The 16,986-nt window shown below is 46.7% G+C and overlaps 1 protein-coding gene across 1 annotated transcript in view; it reads right to left on the bottom strand.

The window, feature by feature from the left end:
* Positions 1-16,986, bottom strand: part of WWC1 (WW and C2 domain containing 1) — a 113,639-nt gene that overhangs the window by 35,148 nt on the left and 61,505 nt on the right. Inside the window, exons 3-8 of the mRNA XM_081135344.1 lie at positions 15,046-15,249; positions 9,623-9,699; positions 8,236-8,315; positions 3,075-3,204; positions 2,318-2,464; positions 1,018-1,091 (exon numbers count right to left, since the gene is read on the bottom strand). Of these exons, the coding sequence (XP_080991470.1) occupies positions 1,018-1,091; positions 2,318-2,464; positions 3,075-3,204; positions 8,236-8,315; positions 9,623-9,699; positions 15,046-15,249 (712 nt within the window). The remainder of the gene's footprint in view (positions 1-1,017; positions 1,092-2,317; positions 2,465-3,074; positions 3,205-8,235; positions 8,316-9,622; positions 9,700-15,045; positions 15,250-16,986) is intronic.

Here is a 16,986-nt window from a genome sequence, read left to right as displayed (position 1 = left end):
GTAACGTCATTTGAGTCCCTGGATACAGCCATGCCTGAAGCTAGTTACCCCAGGACTTTGGAGTTTGATAAGTCATCAAGTTCCCTTTTTTGCTTCCTCTCGTTTCTGTTAAATTTCTGTCATTGCTGCAAAAGGTTCCGCTGTTCCCAGAGAGCTGGCTGGGCACTGCCACACTCTACCTGGACTGGCTCAGGAGGTCTATGGGCCAGGCAACTTAGCCTAAGGAGAAATGGATGCAATATGAATGGTTTCATTCACCAACACAATGCCCTGTGGGTTATTTCCTAGAAAGGCTGGCTTGCTGTATAGAAAGATCATGGACTTGAAGCCAGATTGCCCAAGGTTCAAATTCTGACTCCACCATATTGAAAAATCCTGAAATATCTTATATCTTACCTTTCTCTTCTCTAACATGGAGAAGATATGATAAGCTAGGCTATAAAGGTTGCTTTTCATATTAAATGAGATAATGCACATGCAAATGCTTTAGTACAATGTCTGGCTCATAACAGAGCTCTAAATATGTTGGTGTCGAGTATTAATTTTATTTGTGGCAGTGGCGCTCAGTTGCTTAGGAGTCTGTGAATCCAAAGAACATCCGTGACACAGGAGTCCACACAGTTTAAAAGTACAGCTGGCTCCCAGTGGGCAGGATCCAGTCTTTTCAGCCTGTTGCTAAAACCCCCAGTTGTGTTCCTTCAAATCAAACTGCATACAGGATCACTGGAGAACCCTGATTATAGAAACGGAGGCCAGCCAGTGAACAGATAAGTAGGCTTTGAGGTTTAACAGATCTGGGTTCAAAGCATAGCTCCACCCTTTAGCTAAATGTCTCCGGGTCAGTCATTTCTTCTGAGTTGCAGAGAGGATTATACTATGAAGATTATAATCCCTATCTTCATAATCTCTGTAGGATTAAGCAAGAGGAGGCATGAAAAGCCAGGCACGAGCAGACCCTCTACAACAGTAGCTTTATTGTCAGAATCATCCCGCCCCCAGCCTCCAGCCCCCAATTACCTCCTCTTAGCCTCTTCATATCGAAGGCGCAATCTGACCTTCTCCGCCAACTGATTGTTGCTGCTGGTGCTGAACTGGAGGGAAGAACAAAGTCAAAAGCGTTATATGGCTGTCGTGGCCAGTGCCGAGTTGCGTTTCAAGAGCTCAGGGGAGACTTGACAGCTTTCGTGGGAAGGAGCTAAGAATAGCCCCCAATTACTGAGCTGGCTGTGTGCATCTCGAGGAAGCTAGTTAGGCCAAAACGCTTTCCTCCCTTCAGGCCGTGGGAAGAGACCCAAATGCAGACATCTATCACGTCCAGAAGAGAAGCCGAGGGCCCAGAATATCATCTCACAGCCACAAATGGCTTGGAGCCCATTCAAGCCACAGAAGCATGGAGGACAGCTGGTCAGGAGGAAATGGGGACAGCCAATATACAAGAAAAGCCATTCTGCGGGCACCGGGGAGGAGCTGAACCAAAAACTCGGGAGGCTGCAGTCAGGAGTGAAACACTGGGTAAGCGAGGAGAAGGTTCCAGAGCTGGAAGGAGGCACATGGTTTGTTCTCAAATATTTCGGCGCGCAGGTGGCTTGTAGCTGGACATGTGGGTGGTGGGGGAAGGAGGGGGGAGGCCTGTTTGCCGTCAAGAGCAGCAAGAAGCTACAAGGCTCACCCAATAGAGCGTGGATGTAGCTTCTCTTCATAAGTGGGAACACAGCTATAGAAACCAGACAGGAACAGCATTTTAGCCACGGAGGCTGGGCAGAGAGCTCGTTCAATGTCACCTGCTCTAGGAAACAAAAGCTCCCCGAAGCAACGGATTGCCATGGGTCAGCCTGCTTTTGCTTTCACGAGCTACGTCTGGACAGGACTTGTGCCATTCATCACTGTGACCAGACCAACCTTTGGAACTGGGAGTCAAGCAGCTGTCTGCAAGCTGCACGCAGTGTTTGTGGACCAGCAGGAGGAAAACATCCAGTTTTCCAGCTGGCGAGAGAAAAACAGAATGGTTCTGCGAAATAGTATGAGGACACTTGGTCCTTCAAAAACACTTTCTGTGCAGCACCTAGACACAAGCACGTGGCCAAGTGACAGTGAGGACGTGGAGTCATTGGCGGCTTTTTCTCACACCATCATCTCCTGACTCTATGGGGCCAGGAGTTCTGCAAGAGAACGAAGCTCCACAGGCTGCGTCAGCAGCCAGCCCATAGAGAGCCACCACCAGGTCCCTAGGTGATTAACGAGGAGGTGGCCACCCATCACAGCAGCCTTCAGGAGGCTGTTCCTCGTGAGGCCCCGAGCAACGGGTACTGCTACTCACACTTCCCGAGATGTCTGTCTGGGAGCTCACGTCCAGGTACTGTTTTGGCAGCGGGAAGCCCGAACTCTCCAGAGAGCTGCTGCTGGACCACAGGTCAGAGTGGGACCCTCTGTCGGTCCGGAAGCCGTCCTTCAGCATCGCAAGGCTCTGAAGCGGGGAGGGTGGGGTCAGTGACACACCTTCCTGGGAGGGAGCTCTGGGCCTTTCTCTCCACCTTTAGTAACTCGGTGGGAAGCCATGCTCACCCAGACATCCTACCTGTCTTATTAAGAACCAGCAGTGAGTGGGTACTTGCCAGGTGCCAGGCACTGTGCCAGGCCCCTTACTTGGGAGAGACTGGTGTGGATGCTGGCTCTGGAGCCACACCGCCTGAGTTAGAACCCTTGCTCTGCTACTTCCTAGCTGTGTGATCTGAGCTAGTTGATTAACCTGTCCAGGCCTCAGTTTCTTCTCCCAAAAATGGGAATAATCACAGATCCTATCTCATAGGGCTATTGTGCTGATTAAACAAGAAGAGCAGAGTCGAGTGCTAATATGGTCCATGCTCCGTAACTGCGAGCTTGACCACAGCCCTGCCAGAGTGACCCATGATTATGCCCTTTACCCACGAGGGAGCTGATACATGGAGAAGCTGGCAACTGACAGAGCCAGGGTTTCCTGGTCCACGTGATTTAGGACTCGGCGCTCCAAACTGCCTGGCACAGAAAGGTGCCCAAGAGAAATGGAAATGGAGCCCACGTCCTGGGAACTCTTTTACCTTAATGAGATCTTGCTTTTCCTTCTCTCCACAGGTGATGGCCTTTTTGATGGCTTTCGTTTCTCTCAAGACAGCCTGAGCTTCATCCAGTTTGTAGCTGCCCTGAGCATCAGACATTTTCTTATCGATTCTAGGAGGCAATCAATGGGAAAGGTCAAAGATGGGGCAAGGCACGGGGTTTCCCCAGGGGAAAAGCCAGACCACAGGGCTTCCTTCTCTCAAGAAGCCTCCTCTCTCTGTCCTGCCTACGGAATAAGGCACTGAGGGACCCTATTGTATTGCAAATGTCCCTAGTGTGGGGCTGCAGAAGCAATGGAACTCTTGAAGTTTCAGCTCTTATAGGAAGCCTTCCCTGACTACCTCCCTGGGTCCTCCAGGCTGGACTAGGTGTTTCCATAACACATTGCACGCAGCTGTGACACTTCATTCACTACGTTGTGTTATAATTGTGTCCTTGATTTGACTCTGGGAGGCTTGAGTATGTTTGAGTAGTTTTAGTATCCAGCATAGATTAGTCCTTTAATCTGGGTATCTCAGCCTTAGAACTCTTGATCCTTGAGGCCAGAGCAGTCTTTTTTTTTTTTTTTTTTTGGGGGGGGGGGGGGCTCTGGTTTTGGTGTCATCCTTGGCCCCTGCCCACTGGATGCCAGTAGCATCTTGACTCTCGAATTGTGACAACCAATGATGTCTCCCTACTCTGCCTAACGTCCTCTGGGGGAGAGAAGCAAAAACCACCCTCTTTAAATAAGCATTTGTGGCCCGGCCGGGCGCGGGTCAGCAGTTGAGTGTCGACCTAGGATCCAGGAGATTGGGGTTCGATTCCCGGTCAGGGCACATGTGCAGGTTGGGGGCTCGATCCCCAGTCGGGGGTGTGCAGGAGGCAGCCGATTAATGACTCTATCTTAATATTGACGTTTCAACTCTCTCCCTCTCCCTTCTTCTCTCTGAAATCAATAAATATATATTAAAAAAAAAAAAAAAGCATTTGTGGAGTTAACAATGCAATGAAGGAGACATTAGAAGGACGGAAACTCCCAGCCCTACCACTCAGTAGTGCGACCTTGGGCATGGCCCTCAGCCACTGGAGGCTCAGTTTCCTCTTCTTAAAAAAAGCTGGATAACATCATCTGCCCAGCCTGTGCCACACTGTTACGTGTCACAGAGCTGCTAGGCACATCAAGGGGGATAAAGAATGGAAAACCAGGTGAAGAACACAAAGTACTAGACCAATGTATGGGATTAAAATACTTCTCATCTGGAGCGTTTACCGGCTCACCCAGGTCCTATATACAGGTCCATTCTGATGGAGGGGAAATGAAAAGTGCAGGGTCATGATGTTTTCGGAAGGTCAGGCCACATCAGAGATGGCCTGGGCCCCAGCCCTCAGGGGAAGGAGGGCTGTGGTATGGACAAGGTTCAGAGGGCACAGATGAGTTTTAACTGATTCACACTTTTGCCAAAGGTGAGGCCGGAGGCTTTGGTCCCAGGTGGAGGGAAAGCAGCTTCACAGAGGAGGGGACACCACAAACCCATTATTCCGGGACGAGACGCTGCTCGCAGGTGTTCCTTTCTGTGTCCTGCTAGACGCCAAACTGTCCTGAGCTAAAAATAACCCAACTGGGGAATCAGGGACTGACCGGGAGCAGGTTTTCATCCTGGTCTCATCTCTGTCCCTCTGACCAGGAGAGAGAGGGAGAGGGGGACCACGGTCTCCACACAGCTCTCCCCCTTCCCGTCGTTATTTCAGCTCCAAGGGGAGAAAACAAAGCCCCATTTATGTCTCCTCACTAAAAATAGTCTGTCTATTCCTTTCGAGGACTCGGGCCTGGGCAAGCCTGCCAGGTCGGTGAAGACTGGTCTCAGATTTAGTTTAGAAACTAGCCTAAAGGGAGTTTTCCGCAGCAGAGGCCTGCCCGAGATGCTCCGTGGAGAGCAGGATCCCTGGGAGCGAGTGTGCAGGACTGGAGGTGGCCATGCCCCAGATGGGGGGGGGGCGGGGGGCGGGGTGGGAGACACTGTTTGTTTGAGCATGTCCAGGGGCTGGGGGCTCTGGGGAGGGGGCTGTGCCCAGCTGTCCTCTGCCAACAGGGTGAGGATGGCTTTGAATCTTCAGCAGGGAGAGACAGAAGCGGTTTGTCTCTGGGCCTCGGGCTCCTCTCACAGCCTCTACCTGATTTCTCTCAGGGGCCTTAGCAACCCAGGCTCTGGAATTTGGCTCCAGAGAGCAGCTCAGAGAGGGAACACTCTTGGGATTGGGGTGGGGGGAGGGGAACAAAGGGTCACCATTATGTACACAGTGAATGAATCTTTTTTTTTTTTTTTTTGGTAGGAAAAAGAAATGTTGTGTGGTTGGGAGGGTGTGTGTGGGGTGCGTGTGTTCTGGGATTTCCAAATCCCGCAGCTGTCCTTTCTCTCGGCGCTGCATATTTCACACACGCCGGGGGCCACAGCACAGCCACAGAGTCGCAGGGCAAAGGCTCTGACGGCAGCCACCTCCTCTCTGTCCTGTGCAGACACCTCTCACCTTGGCAGGGTGGCCTTGGGGACACGTAGAACAACTCCATGATGCCCTCCTCCCACAGGGCAGTGTGCCAAGTCTTAACTCTCCTATTCACGTGGGCTCGAGGCAGCTGGCAGCCCAAATCCCCCGCTTTCGTCTCGATTTTTCAGTCTCCTCTGAGGTCCCCCCCAATCCTCATCAACCTTTTCTTTTGAAAGTGGGCTGGTGACCATGAATTGACCAAATGCTAAGTTTCACCTTCCCCATGGAATGCAGAGAGGGGAAGTCAAGAAGAGGTGACAGCATTGTCCCCTATTAAGGGGCCTTCTGTTTTCTGGGTGGGGAGGTGGTTATCTGGGATGATGCCAGGAAGGGAGGTATTAGGACATGAGCTTCCAAATCCAATAGTACTGGGTTCTAATCCATGCTCTGACACTTGCTAGCTGGGAGACCTTGGGTATATTTTCAACCCCATCAGTGCCTCATCTATAAAGTGGGTCAGAGCAAAAAATTCTCTTCAGGGGGTAAAGACAATGGAAGGAGGTGACTGGGCCACAGTGACAGTCCCAGAATAGCCCGCAGTTCGTCTGAGTTCCTCCCCAGGTCCAAGCAGGGGGACTCACTGCAGGCCACTCATTCTCCTCACACTCACTGGGCTCCCTCGGTGGGCCAGGTACTGTAATGCACCTGGCATCAATTTTCCAATTCAATTTTTACAGTAACTCATTTTTCGGATAAAGAAACTGAAACTCAGAGGGATTAAGTCACTTTCCCAAGGTCCCAGGGAACCGGGATTTGAACCCAGGCCGTCTCCCCTTGAGGTCACACTCCTAACCCTCTATGCCAAGGTGTGCATTAGAGCAGATGTTTCCCCGACACCGAACACGGGGAGCTGGCTTCCGGCTGCAGCGTGGGCAGCCAGAGCTGCGGGGGAGTCTTATCTGAGCTGATATCAAACATCGGGAGGGCGGAGGGAGAGGCAAAAAAATAGGAGGCTTGTCTTTGGGGTTTCAGCTCAGCTTACCAAACGACAAGAATTTTCAATGCTGCTACAGGGTGACAGAGTGGTCAAACAGGTTTGTGGTGGCTCGGGGAATAATGGGAAGTGTTGTCACAGAAGCTCCTGAGGACTGCAGGAAAGGGGAGGCGGGGGGCACCTGAGGCATGATCATGAGCCCAGAAGCTGCCCCACTACTAAGTGGAGGCCTGGGGAGGCTACTTGCTTTATAGATCAAAAATAAGAATTTTCGAAGCTCACATCACGGCCCTCAACTGTCCCTGGCACTACTGAAGATTACCAAGAAACATGAAGCAAGATCCCTTCATCTTAATGAGATTAGAATCTGATTTGAGAGACAGGATTGGCATACATAGATATGCATATATAAATACCTACCTAAGCACTTGTATAAAAAACTTAATTTATAATATAAAAAATGTATTGTGAACAACCTATAACACAAAGCCATACTTTCTTATACCTTGTGTTGTGGGGGATTCATGGTGACTCACCCCAGGCAGTGGGGGGTTTGGGGATAAGGGGGAGGGTAGGAAGACCAACAGGTCCCTTAGCTGGTGGTCCCAGTTCCCTTGATTAATTAGTCTTCAAGACAGACAGTCAAAGGCTTAGGGATCTGGCCACAGATTCGTGGACATGGACTTGAGGTTCAGAGGATGTCAGGGAGAGAGAAAAGGCAAGTGGCTACAGAAGCCACTGTCCATACAAATGTGACTTCCCTGGGATTCTAAGTGAGAAGTCCCTGAGACCAGAGAAAGTACTGAATGTCCTCCCCGGAGCTTCCAAGAGAGCTCGCAGGCTCCTTTGTCACGACTGTCGGATGAGTCCGTCAGATGTACGGGATTGTGAGACAATGCGTAAGTCGGGTTAATCAGCGGTTAATAATCACAGTAAACTAACACCAAGCACCTCCTATGTGACTCGGTTTCCTCATTTATAAAATGGAGTTAGCGAAAAGAACATTTCCTAGAGGGCTGCAATGAGGATCCAATGAGGTCACCATGCAGAAACACGGCAAGTGCTTCCTGGCACAGAGTGACTGCTCTTAGTACAACCACGAGAATGACAATGACGAACGCATCTGCTCTGAAGAAACGATAGAGCCGTGTCTTGCTTGGCTGCAAGTCAGCCTCAACAAGTGAAAATTTCGTTGGGTCAAAGTTTCCTGGAAACTCCTAAGTCACCCAAAAAGCACAGCGCACATGGCATCGTTCACCCGTTTCTAGTAATTCGCTGCGGAAGAGATGCTTGCTCCCTCCGTGGAGCTCACTGGATGAAGCCGTTGCTCAGTTTAGGGATCATCGGGGGGAAAAAAGAGCCTGTTTTGTTTTTGTGCATGTGAGATTCTACTGGATCTACTGGAGGGGATGAGACGGATACACAGAGATGCTCAATACTTGTTCCTACGACTGGCTCGTGAACCTCAATGGAACAGGCCTCTAGCGGCCTCAGAAATTCAGGGGATGGTGGGCACTCTGTGGTCTGAAATGATTCCTCTTTTCTCTTCCTAAACTCCAACTTTGGGTGACGGTGTGTTCAACAAATGCCAGTGGAACAGAACTGGAATCGAATGATTAGAGAGCCGCATTTGGAGAAGGGGGGAGGGGGAGCGCCGAGGGGAGACAGAAGGCAGGTGGACTTACTTCTTCAGGGTCTGAAAGCCATGCTCTTTGAACTGTAGCTCCTGCTGGAGATGGACCATCTCTCTCTTCAGCTTGTTGACCTGATGGGGGAAGACCACACATGAGGCGAGGTCAGAGGCTGACATCAAGCGGAGCGGGCTGCCTTCTCCCAGAAGGGGAACCCAGAGCTCCCCAGCCCCCCGCTCTCGCTGCATAACGACTCAGGTCAACAACCCTGGGGTCACATTGGTCACAATACCCTCCCCTCACCAATGCTGCCTGCCTTGGTCTCTGCAGCTACCCATTCAGTTGGCATCCCAGCCTGGTTGTCCTGCGGATCATCCGCAGCCAGCCCTCGCTCCAGGGAAACAGGAAGAGGGCAGGAGCCGGCCGACCTGGGATAGAGCTTGGCCTTCCCATGCCCACCTGGGTGACCTCTCTCAAGCCATCTCACCTCTCTGAGCCTCCCCCCCTTCCTGTTCTGATGGACGATGGCAACTCCCAGAGCCGAGCATTACTTAAAGCAGGCAATGGGTATGGGAGTACTGTGCATGGATGCAAAGGGCAATATAATAACTTCAAGGCAAGACTTGGCCCGGGAGCCAGACCCAGTCTGCGGGAATGCTTTGTTTGGCCTGCAGTGTTATTAAAGTTTAAAAAATTAGTTGCTAATAACTAAATATTGAGACATTTCATATAATAAGCTTAGATATATATTTCTCTAAAAATACCTGGAGATCTGCCAACCCTTAGCCCACACTCTTGCATGACCACAGTAGGCTAGAGCCTTTAGCCACTGCTCTCTATTGCCTCATCCCCAGCCCTCTCCCCACTTTTACGTTTTCTTACAGGCATCTGAGTTTGCAGAACTTATCTGAAGTTGAGCTAAATCAGTGTTCAAAATACTGACTTTACCTTGAGCACATCACTCAATGCCCTGCCTCAGCTTCCACATCAGTAAGATGGTAATCATGTAGTATAATAACATCATGTAGAACCAGCAGTAGCTAGAAGACAGCACATTACACTGAGAACGCCAGAGTGCACCTGAGTGAGTCCCTGTGACCTTGGGCAAGTTACTTCTTCCCTAAGCCTCTGTTTGCTCATATTTAAATGCAGATGTTGACAGGAGCTACTTCATGGGGTTGTCGGAAGGACAAGAGATCATACACATGAAGCTTTTAGCACTACGCCTCATATATAGGGATTGCTTCTGACATGGTAGCTGCTGGTACCACGACTGTTACTATGACGACAACCCACTGCTGCTACTACTGTTACTACTTAGGGCCTGTGAGTCAGCACTGGCTGCCCCTGCCTGGCTGAAGCATCCGCTCTGGTCTTGTAGGTGGGCTAGTGACCTAAGGCTGCCTCGGTGACCCCCATCAATAGCACAGAGAGGCCCTACCCGGGATTTTGCAGTGGCAATTTCCGCTTTCAGGATCTCAGGGTCATACTTAGAGCTGGATGATGAACCAGAGACCACTGCAATGAAAAAGAAAATAATAAATTCTGTAGAAGAAACACATTTTGGCAAAATTGGCTTATTTGGTCATCCACATAAACCCAGAAAGGAATGACTATTAGTGAATAACCTAAATGTCCAACAGTGGAGAATCTGTTAAATAAATATGGTACATGCACGAAATGGGGACTATACAACTTACGTGACTTAAAATGATGGAGCAGAAGGATACTGAACAAGGAAAGCTGTCTGAAATTGTTATATGAAAACAATAGTTTCTAAAGAACTATAAAGAGTAACACAAATTAGGAAAAAATACACAGTAAACAAATACACATATTTCTCCAGAGAGAAATATACCAAAACATAACTAAGCACCCAATTAAGAAACAGGCCATCAGCTTCCTCTGCGTCTGTGTCCCCTCGCTAACTTCAAACAAAAAGAATTTTATACTTGGACAGGGCCTTAGAGACTGCCTTTCAAGTCTCACCTTTTTAAATGTTCCGTGTTTATTGGTTAAACAGGGTGGGGCAAATGTAGGTTTACAATTGTTCGTATGGAAAATAACACAATAATTAAATAATAATACAAGAATAAACTCTGTTTTTCACATACTTACAACTGTAAACCTAGTTTTGCCCCATCCTGTATATGAATACAATGTAATGGTCCAACACAGTACAAGTTTTGCTGTGAAAAAAGAGCATCCCACAGGTCTCTATCCCCACATTTCACTCATTAAAAGGGAACCATTTAAACGTGCTCAGCCAGTTTCCTGGGCACCCACTCCTGTGTGTCTAATTTAATATGCGTGTATTGCTGCTGCTTGATTTTTTTCAGTTGGGCATTCTCTTTTCACTTGTCTCTGCAGGATGCAGACTGAGGTTCCTCCCTTCCCCAACCCCTGTAGCACACACATGAACCCCTCCAAGCTCCCCATCCTCCTGAGGGACAGCATCATTTGGGTGAAAGCAATCTTCCGTGTTTGCACTACTTTTACTCTGCAAACACTATTTGGGGCAGAGGCATGCAGCCGACTTTGCTTACTTTTCCTTTCCAGCACATTTATTTTTCCTAGAGTTAATCATTGCCATTTTTATGATTGCCTATAAACTTATCACTGATTCAACCTCACACTCTGCCAGTTATCTAAGTCTCTCACAGAGTCTAGGCCAGTACACCCCATTCTGTCTGGTTCCTCTTTTGGGCTTTGTCTTGCCCAGACGTATGTTGGCCTCAGAGTGCACTGCTTGCTCTCTCTGCACAGCTGGCATCTTGAGATCTCCTCCTTGACTCCCTCCTCTTTCCTAAATACCATGTCTTCCCCTCTGTGGCCTATCCCATCATTTTGGCAGAACACCAAAATGAGAAGGAAGCTAAAAGTCTTGCATCTTCAAAAATACCGTGTCTGTCCTATACTTGTTTACAGGTAGTTTTGCTGGATATAAAATTCTAGGTTGGAAATGACTGCCTTAAAATTTTGAAGGCATTGCTCTACTGTCTTTTAGGTTTCCAGTGTTACCACTGAGAAGTCTGCAGCTATTCTGAGTCCTAATAATTTTTCTATGACCTGGTTTTTCTCTTGGAAAGTTTTAGGATCTTGAATTGTTCCTAGTGTTTAAGTCACACAATGGTGTGTCTTGGTGTGGCTGACTTTTATCCATTGTGTTGAGTGCTCACTGAGCCCTTTCAATCTAAAAACTCTCCTCTATCAGTTATGGGCAACTTTTCTGAATAATTTCATTGATGCTTCTTTCCCTATTTCCTCTGCTCTATCTGAACTTTTATTACTCAGATAGACTTCTTGGTGTGGTGCTCTATTTCCCCCCTTATTTTTCATCTCACTGTATTTTTGTTCTGCTTTTTAGAAGATTTCTTCAGTTTTATCTTCTAGTCTTCCTACGGATTTTATTTCTATCATCATATTTTAATTTCCAAAGGCCCCTTGTGTTCTCTGAGGGTTCCTTTTTATAAAATGTAAGCATCCTGTTCTTGTTACATGGTTGTGTAGCTTCTTGATATTTTCCTCTCCAAACATACTCCCTCCTGCTCCCCCTAAGGCCTTCCCATGTGTTTGTTTTAATCTCTATTTTTCATGTTTGAGGCTTCTCTCAGATAGCTGGATCTCAGCTGGCAGCTCACATTGAAGAGTAGAGGCCCTAAAAGCTGACTGGAGTGGAGCTTGTTGACTGGATTACGTGGTGGATGATTTGCCTGGAGTGCTTCATCCAAGAATCTGCATTGTCAGTGTCTTTATATCGTTTCTTTTTATCTCTTTTCTCGGTTCAGATTTCCCCAGACTCTTCTACTGTCCATCCTGGAGGGTAATAACCTGACACCATTCTGGGAACTAAGTGGTACCTGCAGGTTGGGGTCTCAAAATCCTGTCAGTCCATGTTCACTTAATCACCATGTGTTTGGTATGGTGCACCAAGCAGTGAACTTGCCTGGTGTCCTGTAGCCCAAACTCTGTTTTGTTCTCTCCAAAAAATAAACCTCAAGTCTTTTGCCAGTTGGGGATGAACAGTTACCAATTTGGGGAGGAAATCAGGTTGTCTGTCTCAGAAACAACTTTCATCCAGTTCTCTGATTTGAGACCCTCCTCACTTCACTCTTACTGCTTCTATAGAGATCAGTGCTTCTCCAATTCACAGGCCTCTGCAAGTGCTCTTTACAGACTACAGTATTGGTTTTTTTCACTATTGGCACATTTTCTCTTTTCTCAGGTCTATCAGATAGGTTGCCACCTGTCCATCTGCTTGCCAGCTTCCACATTATACAGGGTGGGGCAAAAGTAGGTTTACAGTTGCTCGTATGGAAAACAATAATTAATAAAATAATAATACAAGAATAAACTCTGTTTTGCATACTAACAACTATAAATCTACTTTTGCTCAATCTTGTATTGCTGCTTTGCTCTCCAAGTTCCCTTGTCCCTGTGCATGTATGCCTTTAAGGATCACTTATCTGATCTTTTCTTAGTTTCAGGAGTCAGTGAAATCAGGTGGGTGGTTCAACTGGCATTTTTCATTGAAAGGCTCCCAATGATTTATTTTTCAAATTTCTTCTCTCTAAGGCGTGGAGTGAGGAAGGAGCATGGTGAGGTTCAAAAGAATCCAGTTCTCCTAAGTTCTCATCTTTCAGGGGATGGGAGGACCCCAGTGTAGCTCAATAACCTTAGAAACTGACTGGCTGACTTGGAGGAAATTAAGAGAACTGGTTTTGAGGTCAGATACTCCTGGGTACAAAGGCTAGCTCTGCCATTTTTTTACCAGTGTGATCTTGGGGAACTTCCCTTCTCTGGGCCTCAGTTTCTTTACCTACAGGATGAGAACAGAAGTATCTTGCAGGATTGTATGTGTCTACGTGTGTGCGAGTGGGGAGGGAGGTTACTTTCAATGGCATATGTGGAGTGCCCAGCACATTGCCCTGCAGGAATATAACAGGTACACATTAAATGTTACTTCTTTTCTCTTTCCCCATAGAGCTGGAGATTGTTCCAGAGGTGAAAACAAAGTCTCCATCTCCAGGGCAGGGCCCACAACAACCAAGGCCAGGTGGCAAAACTCTCACAAGCCCTGGCAGGCCATCTGAGTTAGAAGCGAGGCATGTGGCCTCACCGGTCTATCAACATGCTGAAGAGCCTGACCTGGAAGGCAAACTTGGCTTGTGAAACCTAAAGAAAGTCATGAGGAGGCCTGGGCCATCTCTCTTTAATTGGGATGCTTGGGCTGGGGGATGCCCAGCTCCTGGCTGGTTTGGATCTCAGATCAGGTTACCTGAGATGGCCCCAGTCCCTTCAGATGGAAGTTCTTCAATGTTTAAAACAGTGGTGTCTTTGAGCCTGATGGTGCTCTCGGGAGCGTCCAGATGTCCTATGACAGGACTGCATCCTTTACTTCCCACCACTGATCATGAATTTATTCTTATTGGTTCCAAGCATCTGCTAAAAATCTTTGTCACTTCAATGCCAATGAATTAATAATATAAAATAATAATTGTGATCATCTGAGAGCTTAAGAATATGACAAGTACTATCCTGAGTGCTTTATAGTTGTTAACTACTTTAAGCCCCACAACAGCCCAGTGCAGGTGATGGTGTTGTTATGTCCATTTTCAGATGAAGAACTGAGGCAGAGAGAAGTGGAATAATTTGTGCGAGGTCACACAGTTCGTAAGTTGCATATACTGGGTTTAGACCCTGGAGGTCCAGCTCCAGAGTCCATACTCTCAAAATATTATGGAAACTGTTTCCTGCCAAAAAGAATATTTATTCAGCCATTAAGATATTCTAAGGGAATTATTTTACCTAGACCAGTGGTTTACAACTGGGGGAATTTTGCCCCAGAGGACACATCTGGCAATGTCCTGGAGACATTTTCGGTTGTCACACTTGGGGTGGGGGCAACTACTGGCATCTAGTGGGTAGAGACCAGGGATGCTGCTAAAGATGCCACAATATACAGGATAACCCCTGCAGTGAAGGCTTATCTGGCCCAAAATGCCAGTAGCACTGAGGCTGAAAAACCCTCGCAGACAAATAAGCAGATATAGTGTGATACATGGAAGAAAACACTAAACAGAGAGCCATTATAGAGGCTAACTTTGTGGAGGGGAGTCGGCTGATGGAATTGTCACAAGTGAGCCTCTCAGAGGAAATGACCTGAAGGATGAGACTGGAAGGATGAGAAGGAACCTGATGTGCCAAAGGATCAATAGAAAAGCATTCTAAGCAGGGGAACAGCAAGCTTGTCCATGCAGGGCAGACTACGGGAGCAGGGGGTGGGCAGGTGGGCAGGGCATTGGCAAAGGGGAGCCTCAGTGCATCTGGAGCCTAATGACTGACAACAGGAGATGGCGTGGGAGCGACTGGCAGGGGCCTCATCATATAGGAATGTATAGGACATGAAGACGGAGGGGAAGCCACTGAAGATTTTTTTTTAATTGTGGTAAAATATATATAACATAAAATTTACCACTTTAACTATCTTTAAGTGTAATTCATGCAGTGCAAACATCACCGCCATCCATCTCCAGAACCTTTTCAACTTCCCAATCTGAAACTCCACCCCATTCAACACTAACTCTCCACACCCCACTTACCCAGCCACTGGAGGATTTTAAAGGACATAATGTAACCTGATTGGCGACAAGTGAATGGAAGAAAATGGAAGGAACATGGCAAATGAATCATTGCAGGGCGTAAGCAGGGGCAGGAAGAGATGGTTTGCACAAGGAGTGGAGGAGGGGGAAAGTGGGCAGATCTGAGAAGCACCGAGGGGAATATAGGCAGGACTCGGGGCAGCCATTCCCTCCTCCCTGCAGTGGTGGTGGGGGGCGGGCGCTGGTGGTGGGAGGTACTCACAGCTGACCTGGGAGCCCAGCTTGTGCTCCCAGACGGCATGCAGCTGCTGATACTCCTGCTGGGCAAGCTCCAGGCGCTGCTGCTTCACCTGGTAGATCTCCTTCTGTGCACTCAGGGCCTCCTGGGCCACCACCAGGTAGTCCTTCAGCATGTGTTCCTGCTCCCGCCGCCATTGTACCCGGGGGTCCTCGATCTGAGTGGTTTCTGGAACAGACCCCAGAGACTCTAGGTCAGCACCTCACAATTATCTGTTGGGTTGGTGGCCTGTGGCATCCACTACCAGAAAACAAAAAGCATAATGAAGAGAAATCCGCAATAAATGTGAATGGGTTAAACTTACCTATTAAACAACAGAGACTCTTCACTGCGATCACAAAAACACACACAAAATAAACCAGGATCAACTTCCAAACCCAAAGTCTATCTGTTTGATAACAGCTAGGAGAAAGACCAGATTTGAGTTCTAATCTAGACAGAGGATGAAGGACATTATAGATGCTTAAGGACATCTGGTTTGGCAAAGAGTAAGGAAAAGTAAAATAAATACTTCAAAGGATATGGAGAAATAGGAACCCCCATACCCTAAGGGAAATGTAACTTAGAACAGCCTTACTAGAGGGCTATCTGACCACACACATTACGAGCCTTAAAATGTCAATACTGTTTGACCAATAATTTGCCCTATAGTAATTTATTATAGTAATAATAAGAAATTAAAGCAAAGATGCATTTGTACAAAACCATGATGATAATAATAATGATGAAAACAAATAACAAGCACTTATTTCATGTTTAGTCTATGCCAAGCACTACTCTAATTACTTTATATCTATTCACTTCTTCAATCCTTACTAACCCTATAAAGGGAATACTATTACTGCCCCCATTACACAAAAGAGAAAACAGACGTAGGGAGGTTAAGTAACTTGCTCAAGGCCAAATATGAAATAACTGCTCAAATATGATACACTAATACAGCTATTTTTTAAAAAAAGTCTTTGAAAAAAAATTAATAAAATGGAAAGGTGCTTATGATAGAAAAGTGACAGTACAGTGTGCAAAACTTCATAAATAATTTTGTATTTATCAAAATAAATATGGACATTCTCGAACATATTAAGAGGAAATAGCAAATTATCAACAGTGATTTCATTTTTATTTTTTTAAATTACGTGTACAATAAATATGTACAGTGGTAATTTGAAAAAAAGACAAAAAGACATTAATTTTTTTTTTTTTTAAAGGGACACTGGAAGCTGAGCAGATGTGTAAGAGGTCAAAGCAATGTCAAAGAATCACTGCCCATTGACGATCAACTCCTCAGTCATTTTCCAGTTGGTGGATGGAGTCAGGGGTGACTAACACCCCAGAAATTCTACAATCGTAGCCAAGTGGTGAATCCAGGGTTTTACTTAACCCAAACAACTTTATTAATTTTGAAAAGAAAATTGGCCTGTCATGACCAGGCTGATGATGTCTTTTAAAGTTTGTAACGTTTTAGAATTTATATTTTTGGTAAATATACTACAAAATAATACAAAGGAAAAATCTCACAATTCCACAATTGCAAATTTATAAAATAAGAAGTGAGAGTTCCCATTTCTCCAATCCTACTCCCCAGAGGTAACTGCTATTGGAAGTTCACACACTAACAGATATTGTCCAGTTTGTCTACAGATCTGTTTATATATACATGTGTCTATATACACAAACTTATTTTTAATGCAATGTGGCCCCATGTCACATACATTGGTTTGCAACTTGCTTTCACCTGCAACTGATACATCCTTCCATCCTTCCTAGTAGGTGCATAAAGATTAACCTCAATTTCTCATCGTTTCAAGGATAGCATAGTATTCCATGGTATGGTATTAGGCTTATTTACAGTAGGGTATTAGTGGTTCCCCGTACCACACTACTGGGAAACATTTGACTTGTTTT

The sequence above is a fragment of the Miniopterus schreibersii genome (genome assembly GCF_964146895.1).
Source record: "Miniopterus schreibersii genome assembly, chromosome: 4".
NCBI lineage: Eukaryota > Metazoa > Chordata > Mammalia > Chiroptera > Miniopteridae > Miniopterus > Miniopterus schreibersii.
The sequence above is the reverse complement of the archived record's forward strand: the minus strand, read 5'-3'. Positions and strand labels throughout refer to the sequence as shown.